At 36.2% G+C, this 14013-nt stretch overlaps 1 protein-coding gene across 1 annotated transcript; it reads right to left on the bottom strand.

Moving 5' to 3' along the window:
• Window positions 1-6835: 6835 nt before the first annotated feature.
• LOC123847365 (large ribosomal subunit protein eL32-like) lies at window positions 6836-7342 on the bottom strand. The gene has a single exon (XM_045879274.3). It carries the CDS (start codon window positions 7301-7303, stop codon window positions 6896-6898), a length of 408 nt encoding a protein of 135 aa, XP_045735230.1. The 5' UTR covers window positions 7304-7342; the 3' UTR covers window positions 6836-6895.
• Between the last annotated feature and the right edge of the window lie 6671 nt (window positions 7343-14013).

Below are 14013 nucleotides of genomic sequence, written 5' to 3'. Positions count from 1 at the left end.
TATTTATTGAGTTGTTCTATCAAACCTATACATGAAATTTGGGTTTTAATTGAAGTTTACTCTGCTAGTTAAAATAGAATGTCAGTTGCTGTAATAGATAAATGCCCAAATCTCAGGGAATTAACATAACACAATACAAGTCTCCTTCTTGCTCAAAGTCTAATCTAGTGTGTGTTGGAGAGGCTGTTGGGAGACGCGCAGGAGGCGATTTCTTTTCCCACGCCCTGTCAGAACCCAAACTGACAGGCAGCAGCTTTTCTCACACAGCTTCCAAGGTGACTGGGTGTTAAACCAGTCACCTGACCAGGAATAAATGGATAGATGACAGCATGGCAATTTTATATTATTTTATTTTATTTTCTGTTTTATTTTTTCATGTCATGTCTTTTTGTGTGCACGTGTGGGAGAAGGTGTTTTAACGAGGAATGGAATATAGCATCTACTCATCATCCATTGGCCAGAATGTCGTCATAAGGAGCTATGAAAAAGAGGATAAAAAATAAGATGTGATTGTGTGTCCAAAACGTAAGGACATGTACACATCCAGCCATTCTCTGTCACAGCCCGCCCTTCTGTTCACCAAGCAGCGGTTTACCTGTTTAGCCTCGACACAGATGGCCTCACCAGTTCTCCAAGGGACATAGTCCCAAAGCTCATTTAGCCACCACAGGCTCAAATCTACATGTTGTTTTTTGAGCTATGGGAGACCTGTAAATTAAAAAGACGATTTATCCGAAACCTTCCCTGAGAAACAAATATATAATGGAAACTGTACAACACAACAACAATGAGAGCTCTAATTCACACAAGAGACAGATGGGAGAAACACGACCATCAGCGCAGACAGGAAATCTTGGGGAGCAGGAGCAGGTCAGGTGGTAGGCAGCTCTCAAACCCCCACTCGGGGTAGAGACTGCTATCTGGGAGGAGCTCCTTTGCACATAGATCCCCCTGTTGTGGCTCTGAAAGCTGGAAGGATTTTATTTATGCATCAGTAGAAAGGTGAGTGTTGAGGAGGATGCTTTCCTAGGAGGCTATGACTTTTACAGCCAACCTCCTATTGGTAAAATTTTAAGACCAGATTAGTATGATTGTCAAAGATTTTCTTTTTTAGTTTGGAATTGCAGTTTCTTTGACAATAAAATTCCCTTAAAAATGAAATATTCTTTTCATATATTTGTATTCAGTCAGTTCCAGATGCCTTCTACAGTTTTCAACTTTTCGCACTTCTTCCTTGTCTCCATGGTATTCTTGCTCAGTTTAGTAGAGGTGACCTTGAAGTTGATGACCTTAGTCTCACCTTATTTTCAAAACTAAGTCAAAAGGGTTTTGATGTTCAAAATATTTTAAAAATTTATTCTTATCATTTGGGGTCTAGAAGCTAATCTGCTGTGCCCTCAAATATCTGCACTTTCTCCATTTCCTCTCATTTCTACTTGCAAATAAGGCAATTATAACTTGAGGCCATTTTATTCTTCTAATACCTTGCTAACTGCAGCTAATAGCCACCAACATGCATTACTAGCGTCGGTTTTCCAATCTCTCCTGCTAGAGCTAGAGGTTCAATAGACAGGTAGTCTGCCTTATGACTTATCATAGGTGACATTTTGGACATTTGTTTCCTCACTGCATAATAGAGATATCCCTCTTTCCAATTTCTTTTGTCAATATCCTTGTAGCTCATTGCCTGACCAACAATGAGACATATTTGAGGAAGTTCAATTCAGTATCCCACTTCTGATAACGACTTTTGTATTAATTAAATTAACACTAGCTGCTGTAACAAGAAAACGTTATTTCTCGCCCGGGTAAAATTTGATGGGAGTGGAAAGGGAACTGGCTCCACACATTCTAGAAGAGGCTGTTATATTTAAAAGATTGTACAAAATTAAAGTTACTTGGGGATTTGTGATTCAGCTAACAGATGAATAAAGAGAAAGAGACGAGAGGACCACATAGGAAATATTTAGTTGATCATGACTAGAGGTATTATACATGATTCAAATAACTCAGATTAAAATAAATCACATAGACTCACTTAGCAATTTTATTCACAATATATAGTCTAGGATTATGTTCAGCAAAAAGGAAATAAAAAGGATTTTCTGAATGACTATCCAGTCTATGTCAGTAACTGCGGTATTACTTTATTAACAAATTCTATTAACTTTAGTATATGTATTGATTCACCCATTTGATCATTTCACAATGGTTAAATGTTAACTTGGGCAATTATTTCTACGCAATTTGACTCTTTGAATTTGCAAACTGAAGAATATCTGTTATAAGATAAAATTATAAAAATACTATTTGGTATTATGAATCAGGGAAAATTTTATTTGTTGATAGGATGAAGGGGATAGAAGGTATAGAGTAAATTTAGGCTGAATCTTGAATGAGACTTGAAAGGAACTGAGTAACATAAAGACAAATGTTTCAGGCAAAGGGAATATAATATGCAAGTATATACATATTTATTTATATATGAACATCCACATAATGTAAATAAGTATATATCTTTATACATACAAATGTAAATGTATTTATTTATGTGAATGCTTTATTTATTTATTTACTTACTTACTTACTTACTCACTTATTCTGTCTCTACCAAGATGCCCCACTCAGGAAAAGTGGTCTGGGGTAAAACTTGTGTTATGCCATAAAACAAAGAACTACCAGGTTTATAAAATCCTAGGGTGTACATGAGGGATACATATTAGCCTCTGAAGGTCCTCAATTCTGTAGGAGAAGATTCTGTGAAGTTACAAGACTGCTCCAGAGACTTACATTCTTCCTGTCATTTATAAGTAAATTCTCTTTACATAGAATAATTAGGCAATTTCTGCTGACTTAAGTTTCTTCTATTACCACTAATAAAAAGTATTCCATAATTTTCAACAAATGCAATTTGTAGGTGACAGAGAAAGAATAAGTTTGAAAAATGATATTTACCCACAATTTAAAAGAATTTTTGTTCAGCAATCTTATGATGTACTCCTTAAACTATTCATGTGCTTTGCCATGTAGCTCATCATTTTGTAAAAGCATCAAGTAGAATGTGAAGCTTAGAAATTTTGGTAACAGAGATATTGCTTAGAACTTCAAATATATACTCTAATGTCTGCCATTAAAATGAAATCAAAACACAAACATCACTTATTTATTTCATAGCAAATATAGGAAAGTTAGTGGACTGTTATCTTTCTAAGTAAACCCATTTTAATAGGAAGACTAGAAAGTTATATAACACTAAAGATAATGTGAGGTGTCAATGCTTTCTTTTGTCTGCAGAATCTTTACCTTAACAAATCTTGCTTATTAGTTTTTCTTTCAGTATCAAAGATATTTGATGTGATACAAAGATGTGATATTTAGCCCTTAACTGATTTTAAGAAATGAGATTACACCATTTTCTGTTTGTGATTCCAGAAACAAAATTAGAACAGCACTAGAAGGTGACATATTGAAACATTTATATGGGCTTCTGTTCCACTCTTTCATGCAGAAATCATCTCTCCCTTCCCATCCTGTCTAATTCCTCCAAAAATTTTCATTTGTGATTTGAGTTCTTGTTCATTATGTGGGGCATTTTACTTACTCCCAGCTCTAGCTCTTAAACTCATATACATATTAGCGATTTTACATACTCTGGATCAAATGAATTTCTTTAGATTTCCCCAAGGTAGAAACCAATTGTCTCTAAAAAATGACTCCCCACCTCCGCCTCGGAAAGGCAGGAAAGATAAAGAGACATTCTAATCTCAACCCATATATCTGGACATGAATTTAAAGAAAATCAGTAACAGCCTATCTCAAAACACTGAGTATTTCCATTTTTATTAGATGTTAAAATAATATTATAGCTGTGTTAAAAATACTATAGCTATGTTAAAAATAAAATTCTATTAGTGATAGATATATGATGCATGGGATTAACTTCAAAATAATCACTGAGGTGTGAGAAATTGAATGGGGACATGGATGAGACAGGGTTGGCCATTTCTTTTTTTTAAGACTTATTTATTTATTTTAGAGAGAGAGAGAGAGTGAAAGAGAGAGCACACGAGTCAGGGGAGGGGCAGAGGGAGAGAGTTTTCAAGCAGACTCCCCACCGAGTGTGGAGCCCAACTTGGGGCTCTATCCCACCATGAGATAATGACCTGAGCCGAAGCTAAGAGTCAGATGCTTAACTCACTGTTGGGTTGGCCATTTCTTATTCATTGTTAAAGCTTGTTGATTTGGTTCATAAGAGCATGTGAGTTCATTATGCTATTATTTCAATTTTGGCATATTAGTTTTAATATGTACAAAATAAAAAAATAAAGGAAGATTCACTCAGAGTCCAGATGTAGAATTATCTAAACATTCTAAAAATTATATTTTCTCCTACTCTCCTGGATGCCACCATATGACAGATGAAGTAGCAGTCCGTTCATCAAGCCATCTATGTCACTGTCCTGGCAAACTGGGTGTTTCCTTGAGAGTTAATGATAGTAACAAGAGTACCAATGAAAGCTGAACCAAGAAACAATGTGGTCTTACTTCTGATTAAACAACTGTGAGTCTTCAGCAGGAATATCAAAGCCTGAAACAACCTTACTTACACTATTAACTTACATTTTATTGATACCTGACCACAATGTCAACTGACTGGAGTCAGAAAGCATTCCCACACAGCAGAACCCAATCACCGTCACTTCTTCATTTGTCTTACTTGTGTCACTCATGGCCCAAAGCCCTTATCCCATATAGCTGTTCTCAAATTGTGGAACTGCATCAGGAGTAACATCTGCAAATTTGTTAGAAGTACAAATTCTCAGGCCCTACCTCAGACCAGCTGAATGAGAAACTTTTGGGGGTAAGGCCCAGTATATTCAATTTCTCTTGCTGTGTAACAAATAACCAACAACAGGAGCGCCTGGCTGACTCAGTTGGTTAAGCGGCTGTCTTTGGCTCAGGTCATGATCGTGGGGTCCTGGGATCGAGTCCTACAACAGGCTTCCTGTTCAGCGGGTAGCCTGCTTCTCCCTCTCCCTCTGCTACTCCCCCTGCTTTTGTGCGTGCTCTCTCTCTGCCAAATGTCAAATGAATAAATAAAATCTAAAAACCAAAAATAAACAAAAACTCACTAAAAATGTAGCAATTTAGAACAATAACATTTACTCACTCACAGATCAGCAGGTCACAATTCATCATGGCAGGCTGGCTTTTCTGCTCATGGTATCAAAGCTGAAATCAAGGTGTTGGCTGAGCTAAGTTTTTGTCTAGAAGCTCTAGCAAAGAATCAACTTCCAAGCTCCTTCTGGTTTCTGGATGAATTTAGTCCCTTGTAGATATAGGAATGCAGTCCCATGTCATTTCAGGTTTTCAGCCAAGGCCTGCTCTCAGCTCCAACATAATGCCTTGCCTGTGGTCCTTTCCACCTTTAAGCCTGAGTGGTACACCATATCCTTATAGTGCTTCTGATTTCTCACTTGCTCTGTCTCTGACCTCTAGATCCAGATTTAAAATTAGGTCAAGCACACGTAGATGATCACTCTCTCATAAGGTCAACTGACTTGGGACCTCATTGACCTCTGCAATAATCCCTTCACAGCACCAACTAAATTAGTGCTTGAGTTGAGTAAGTTCAAGAATGCATATATGGACCTGGAACCAGGAATCTTGGGAACTATCTTAGAATTCTGTCTTCTACACCTACCAATCTGTGTTTTAACAAGCTCTCTTGATTCTGAGGCATGTTAAATGTTGAGAACCAAAGCCCTATCTCTTAGTTTTCTCTCTGTCTCTCTTCCCTCTCTCTCACTCTTTATTTATATTTATTAGTCTTTTTTTTTTTTTTCTTACAAAATGGTGAAGGACTTGATCTCTGTGGCTCACAGGTGTATCCACATGTATTGTCTATCCTGGAGATATTTCACCTACTTAGCCATGGAATGCTCTTAGGTTAGCAGCAGCTCATGCAGATAATATGAGATAGGGCTGAATACTAAAGCTGGTATTACTCTTGAAAAGCAAATTTCATTTCTAAACCTCTTAATTTTAGAAACTTATACAAAATGTAACTAATATTGTTTCTAAAATAAATGAGTAAGTTAACAAATGAAGCATGAATATAACCATAATGCTCAATTGCTAAAAAAAAAAAAGTTGCAATCCATTAAACCTTAACCTCTTATGTCTATTCTAAAGTATTGCTGAGATTATGATAGTTCCTTTGTCTGAGACTCAAACCGATAAAAGTTGTACTATTTGGAACTTTAGGTGAAAGGGAAATTTGTTATATGAAATATCAGCAATTAAATGTGTTTACTTAGACATGACCACATCAATTTTGCTTACTTTTCATTGACCAAAGAAAGTTTCATAGCCATACCTAACTTCAAATGGCAAAGAAGATGTCATTCCATGTGTCCAGAAGGTTCACTGCTGTAGTATGTGTGTGTGTGTGTGTGTGTGTGTGCATATATAGGGGAGATAGAAGTGAGTGTATGTATGTCTATGAGAGAAGAAATATCTTTTTACTATGTCAGAAAACCTAAATTTCTGACACTCCCATTATATTCTAGAATGTCAGGACAAAAATAAGGGAAAGGAAGTTTGTGATTTTAGAAAGTAAGAGGGGAATAGATTTCAACTTCCCCATGACACATAATCAATCCTAAACTCTGAAGTTTGGACAGTTCAGGTATGGCTAAAAAATACTGTAGGAACAAGTTGCTAGAAAATGTTAGATTGCTAGAAAATTGCTAGAAAGTGTTATTTCATATTTGTTAAATATTACCTAATTATAGCTACTCTTAAAATTAATATATGTCCATTAGTTATTTTTTGTTATTTTTTTTAGTTTTATGGTTTTATTAACACAAATATGATGTGCACAACAAGCTGTCTATTCATTTTCTTCGCTGCACAGCCTGGCCTTGGGATTGGTGACTCTGATTGCCAGCTGGGCTGCTCTTCCCACAATAGCTTTGCAGTTCTTGGAGGAGACATTGTGAGCAATCTCTGCACAGTAAGATTTGTTGCACATCAGCAGCACTTCAAGCTCCTTGACGTTGTGGACTAGGAACTTCCAGAAGCCACTGGGCAACATGTGCTTTGTTTTCTTGTTGCTCCCGTAACCAATGTTGGGCATCAAGGTCTGGCCCTTGAATCTTCTGTGCACCCTATTGTCAATACCTCTGGGTTTCTGCCAGTTGCACTTAATTTTGACATATCTGTCTGACTGGTGCTGGATGAATTTCTTGGTCCTTTTTTTAATGATCTTGGGCATCACCAGATGTCTGAGGGCAGCCATGATGCCCAGTAACAGATGGCTGCCACTTCCGCAGGCAGTGCCGAGGAAGAGAGCCATTAGTTATTTTTTAATCAAAACACTTACATTTTTTTGGTGTAGATGAGATGTGGAAGTCTGTTTATGTTTACTACTTGGAAAAATTAATGTACACATATGGAATCTGTTAAAAGTACTCTCCCTTCCTCGAACCAAGACATGATTACAATGGTTGAGACATCAAAAACTGATTCTCAGATGGTTTTGTTAAAACATCTTATGCAATTTTTCATTTTTCTCAACTCTAGTTCACAGTCTATTACAAGACTGAAAATGGAGACACTAAAAGAAGAATAGGAGTTCAAGATCAACAGCAATGCCAGGGTATATTGGAGCTGCCATAATTCTATAATCTTTCCATTAATAAAACTGAGAATCTTGCTTGGAGCCTACTGAAGGTAAAGATTTTAGTGGTAAAAGTGAGAGATGGAGCCTGGATACTTCTACTGAATAGGCATGAAGCCTGGAAAATCAGTTCAATTTGACTGTGCAAATATAGAAGTGGTATTTGGTTTGATTTAGAAAAGAGCTTAATGCCCAAGTCATCATTTAGTGAGAAAAAAAAAATTCTCCATCTCTATTGAATTCCAGGAAGGTCTTTGAGTTTCTCATTGTTATATTGATATTTATACTACCTGTAGGTATTACACCATGTTATTTTTTCATTTTTTAAATTTAAACTCAATTAATTAACAATTATTATTGGTTTCTGAGGTAGAGAACAGTGATTCATGAGTCTTGTTTAATACCCAGTGCTCATTATGTCATGTACCTTCCTTAATGTCTATCACCTAGTTACTCCATCCCCCCACTTCCCTCCCTTCCAGCAACACTCAGTTGGTTTCCTATGATTAATAGTTTCTTATGGTTTGTCTCCCTCTCTGATTTCATCTTATTTTATTTTTTTCCTCTCTCTCCCTATGATCCTCTGTTTTGTTTCTTAAATTCCACATATAAGTGAGATCATATGATAATAATGGTCTTTCTTTGATTGACTTATTTCACTTAGCATAAAACCCTCTAGTTCCATCCACATCAGCTTTCCTTTTTGATGGCTGCATAATATTCCTGTGTGTGTGTGTGTGTGTGTGTGTGTGTGTGTACCACATCTTCTTTATCCATTCATCTGTTAATGGACATCTTGGTTCTTTTCATAGTTTGGCTATTGTGGACTTTGCTGCTATAAACATTGCACGTGCCCATTCAGAACAATACATTTGTATCTTTGGGGTAAATACCCGCTACTGCAATTGCTGGGTCATAAGGTAGCTCTATTTTCAACTTTTTGAGGAACCTCCATACTGTTTTCCAAAGTATCTTCACCAGCTTGCATTCCCACCAACAGTGTAGGAGAGTTCCCCTTTCTCCACATCCTTCCAACATCTGTCATTTCCTGTCTTGTTAATTTTAGCCATTCTGACCAGTTTGAGGTGATAGCTCATTGTGATTTTGATTGTATTTCCCTGATGCCAAGTGATGTTGAGCATTTTTTTCATGTGTCTGTGTGCCATTTGGATGTCTTCATAGCAGAAATGTCTTTTCATGTCTTCTGCCCATTTCTTGATTGGATTATTCGTTTTTTGGGTGTTGAGTTTGATAAGTTCTTTATAGATTTTGGATACTAGCCCTTTATCTGATATGTCATTTGCAAATATCTTCTCCCATTCTGTCGGTTGTCTTTTGGTTTTGTTGACTGTTTCCTTTGCTGTGCAAAAGCTTTTTATCTTGATGAAGTCCCAATAGTTCACTTTTGCCTTTGTTTCCCTTGCCTTTGGAAATGTGTCTAGTAAGAAATTGCTGCAGCCGAGATCACAGAGGTTGCTTCCTATATTCTCCCCTAGGATTTCGATGGATTCCTGTCTTACATTTACGTCTTTCATCCATTTTGAGTCTATTTTTGTGTATGGTGTAAAAATATGGTCCAGCTTCATCCTTCTGCATGTGGATGTCCAATTTTCCCAACACCATTTGTTGAAGAGACTTTTTTCCATTGGATATTCTTCCCTCCTTTGTTGAAGATTATTGACCATGTTATTTTTAATATGGTGATGGAAGCTGAAGCACTTTGTAGAATGGCAAATACATTGACCTTGCTGTCATTATAGATGATGGTGATTTTCTTCATAATATTGACTCTAAAACTAATATGGAAAGAAAAAGGGAATCCCTAAGTTTCTTACATTGTGTGGGGGAGCATTTGACATCATAAACAGGGTTAGGAAAGCGTTTATATGCATACATTTTTGTATCTTCATCTTGATCGATCGATCGATCTATCTATCTATCTATCTATCTATCTATGCAAATTTTCCCAAGTGGTAGTGTCCTGTTTTTGTTGTTCTTTGGTTGTTAATGCATTGGTTGGTTTCCTCAGGGGCAAGTCTTGGGCTGACGTGCAGTTCAAAATTTTTGGTATGTTGACTGAACTGCACATTTAACCTGAAGCTTACAAGAAAACTTGGACTATTTCTTGTCTGCTAGATAAATGTCGCCAAGGATCATATGAATTCTAGTTCACCTTTGGGAAAAAAAAAAAAGCATAGTTGATTTGGGGATTATGAACATTATGGCATCAAGAGAGATCTCTCTAATTCTGAGCCGGCTTCCATAATGTGGAACTATTTTTGGGACTCACCACTCTTTGATAGGATTTATGGAACATAAAGAGGGGAAGTTCAAAACGACCTAGCTGGAAGAAGAAAGGAGTTTGAAAAAAAAAAAAAAATTCTGTGAAGGAAGTAAAGACAATAAATTACACCTTCCCAAGAACAGCCTCTACAGAGAGAACATATATGTAAATGGCTGCCAGCAGCCTTCCCCAGGGCCTCTGGGGAATATGCCAAGTGAAAAAAAAAAAAAACAGAGAAGGAAATTGGTAATGAGTTTAGCATATTATCCACTCCTTATTCCAAAGTAAATAAAAGGGAGGCCAGGTAAGATGTGGAAGTAATTCATGCAGGATTTTAAAGATTTGAAACTTGTAAGTGGACTGGGATTTATTAAAGCCACTTTACCTTGACCAGATTCAGGATTTTGTCTGAAGTTTTCAGGCTGCAACATTTTCTTTCCCAATCTGTGTATAATAATAGAAGAATTATATCAGCCCTGGGTGACTCATTAAAAGGAATTTAATGTGAACGATAAAAAGGTTCAGGCTATTTTATTCCTGAAGTCATTCAGTTTCTTTTCTCTGCCCCTACAAAAAACAGGAGAAATTCGCCACTGGTTCAAAATTTTTGGAATTAGGTTCTACATACTAAAACATTCCTAAAATTTTCTCAGTAGGTTCCAGAGCTTTCATAATTCTTTTAAAAGAAGAGAATGGATCCCCAAAATGATGACCAATCTTGAATCATGTTCTTAGGGAGTTATCTCTTAAAACATGATTTTCAAATGTTTTAAAGGTGACCATGTATGGTTTATTAAACCATGTCTCTCTGCCTACAAACTCTCTTGACTATTTTTAATTAATGTTATGGTAAATTTAATTCTTCTGGTTATTAACAAAGCATTTTTAACCAGAGATGCTGAGGGTAAAGTTTCTTTAAAATTAAAGTATTCTATAAATTAACATTTAAAAATCCCATATTTTATCATATTATTAGAATATTAATAAAACACATTTGTATTATTTTGTGGTTCAAATGATTTTTTCCTCATCACCCTTTGACAGAGAATGTCTTCCTCCTCTATTGGATAGATTCATAGCATTTTAGAGATATAACTTATTTAACCTTGAATGTGAAAATATACTTGTGAGAAGGACTAATAATCACACCAATAAATTATTGGTTTTCCATTTTAGGTTAACTTGTTTTAATGTTGATGTTTCTTTTAGCTGAGGTGCATCAAATTTCTTTAATGTTTTTAGATACAGGTAATATATAAATCACATACCTTTAATGAGATGAATTATAGATATAGAGTATCTTATGATCCCTTGAGTCTATTATCATCCATAAGCTACATAATCACCAACAACCAGTCAGAGGAAAGAATACAAAGGCACAAAACAAACATCTTATATTTCATCCATTTCCCCTTCCTAACAGATGAAAATTACTTGCTTTGAACTATTGGCCTTAAGTTTCCTCTAATAATCTTGGAACACAGGATGTCTGTAGAAGGTGGGGAGGTGAACAGTGAGGTGGAGAGAAAAATAACATGACATGCTCAGACAATTTATTTGTTCAGAATAGGGGCAAAAAACCAAGTAAGATGATTATGTATTGCTTTGATTTATTTCACTAAATGGCTATCACTAGCCACTGCGGTCATGGCATGATTATTATTGAAATCTATGAAAACAGAAGTTCCAAGGATAATGGAAATGCCTGTTCACATTTTATTCTAATAAGGATTATCTCAATATAAATGGCAACAGCTGGTGTGTCTAGTTTCTTCTCATTATCCTTACTCTTTCTTTTATTTTCAGCATTTTGTTGTTGTTGTTGTTGTTAAAAAAAATACTCCCCTCCTTTAGTTATTACCACAGATAGGATGGTTAATCATTGGGGTTGTTTATATACATACCTCTAAAAAAGTCAGAACTTGGGGCACCTGTGTGGCTCAGTCGTTAAGCATCTGCTTTCGGCTCAGGTCATGATCCCAGGGTCCTGGGATCGAGCCCCGCATCGGGCTCCCTGCTCGGCGGGAAGCCTTCTTCTCCCTCTCCCACTCCCCCTGCTTGTGTTCCCTCTCTCGCTGTGTCTCTCTCTGTCAAATAAATAAATAAAATCTTTAAAAAAAAAAAAGTAAGAACTTATGTACTGTTTTGTCACGATTCTATACTCTTATATACAGCTCAGTGTTGGTTCCATGATGCCTCTTATTTATATTTTCAATTACTTAGCCAATGCTTAATGGTTTTTTGACATTTTCTCCAGATATAAGTTCAGGAAATACAAGAAGAATAGAAGAACAAGTTCTTTGGGGACAAAGACTCTATTCTGATACTGTAAGTGTAAATAATAAAATATTATGAAATGAAATCCCTGAATTTTAGGGATTATCTAAGACAAAAGAATTTTGAATGAGGAACTACATCAGAAAACATCCATTTCACTTTCTGGTGAGAATGACCAAGTAGGTTATGGTGCAGCTAGATATGAAAGGTGGCCCCTGATAATCTCTTATGATTCCTGTGAGAATATTCTTGAGTGCCTGAAAAAGAAGTGTAATGTTTAACTGTTGAACTTAGAAGCTAGTAATAATTGAAATCTGTTTCATCATCCCATGATTCAAGGAGTTGCACATCAGAGAAATATATCATGATGCTATGTACCTCAGAGTACATAAAATATGTAGCCAAATACACCAGGGAAATCAGAGTTTGCCCCCAGCAAATTAGGATGAATCATAGGTATGAGCCACTATGAGACATCTTCTTTCCAAAGTGATGAGAAAATCATTGGCTGATTCCAGCCCAGAACCATCTTATTCAGAAATATGATGGATCTCTGGTCCATCTAATGCTCACTACTGGCATGTTTCCAGTTCTCTAAGTAGATTCGTATGGAGGCTACCTTGGTAGGTCCATGATTCTCTCCAGGATGATGAGAATAGCTGAGAATACCTAAAATGAAGCTTCTGAACTAGACTATAATTAAATTATGTATCTTTTTTTTTTCTTTTTCTTTTGTTTAAAGTAATCTCTATGCCCAATGTGGGGCTTGAACTCACAACCCCGAGATCAAGAGTCTCATCCTCCACCAATAGCCAGCTAGGTCCCCCAATTTATGTATCTTAAGAAGACTATTCAATTGACAGTTCCTACATGTCTAGATTAAATTCTGTGCAATGAGGCAGGTTCAAAGTAAAAATCAAAGTCAGTTTTAGAAATACAGTTTTAAGATTACATATCTGAATTTGGTTGACTTAAGAAAATTTGGAATATTATAGCCATAACACCACAAATAATATCCCAGTCAAGTTGATTTAATGGAGCACATTTTTATTGTTTGCTTTTGTTTGGCAAGAAAGAAATTAGCAGATGCCATATCATTTGGGAACAGGAAATTAAGTACAGACATATCACATTGGGACTTATTCCTGAAAGGCAAGAACCAAGTCTGTGTTATCTCCATCAGAGGCATAGAGATTCTCATGACAGCATCTGCTTACGTGTTTGATTCATTTCCTCCCTCAACAGATTAGTGCTATCTGATCTCAGCTCCAGTTAGTCATGGGTCATTATGGCTTCTCCAAAAGGCACCCTTACTTCTGACCTTAAAAAAAAAAAAAAAAGAACAATCACATATACTATTTGGCTTTTCGTATGTAACTGACAAAATCTGTTAATATGCTCCTTCCAAATATCTTGCCCCAACTTGTGTCATTTATCCACCATCGTCCCATCAATTGTGACCAGGTGAGTTAATCTATTAGGCACTAATATGGTCCCCATGCCCATCTTTTCTGAGGAGTGGTAGATGAATGTAGATGATCTTGGAAGGCATCACGGGCCAGTGGTGAGTACTCTCTCCAGATAAAATGCTTGAAAATACTCATTTTCTTCTTCAAAACCCCATATAAACAATTTGCAATAGTTCTCAAAATACATTTAACACATATATTCATGATACATTGATAAATTTTTGGAATTGACTGCCTTCATGCTAAATTTGTCTTTTTTTTAAACAAACAGAAATCATCTGCTTAACCTTCATAGACAA

Source organism: Mirounga angustirostris, unplaced genomic scaffold, assembly GCF_029215605.1.
Source record: "Mirounga angustirostris isolate CCGP_5_RB_7025 unplaced genomic scaffold, mMirAng1.0.hap1 SCAF_2, whole genome shotgun sequence".
In the NCBI taxonomy this organism is placed as follows: Eukaryota; Metazoa; Chordata; class Mammalia; order Carnivora; family Phocidae; genus Mirounga; species Mirounga angustirostris.
Note: the sequence above shows the minus strand (reverse complement) of the source record. Positions and strands in the feature narration are given on the sequence as shown.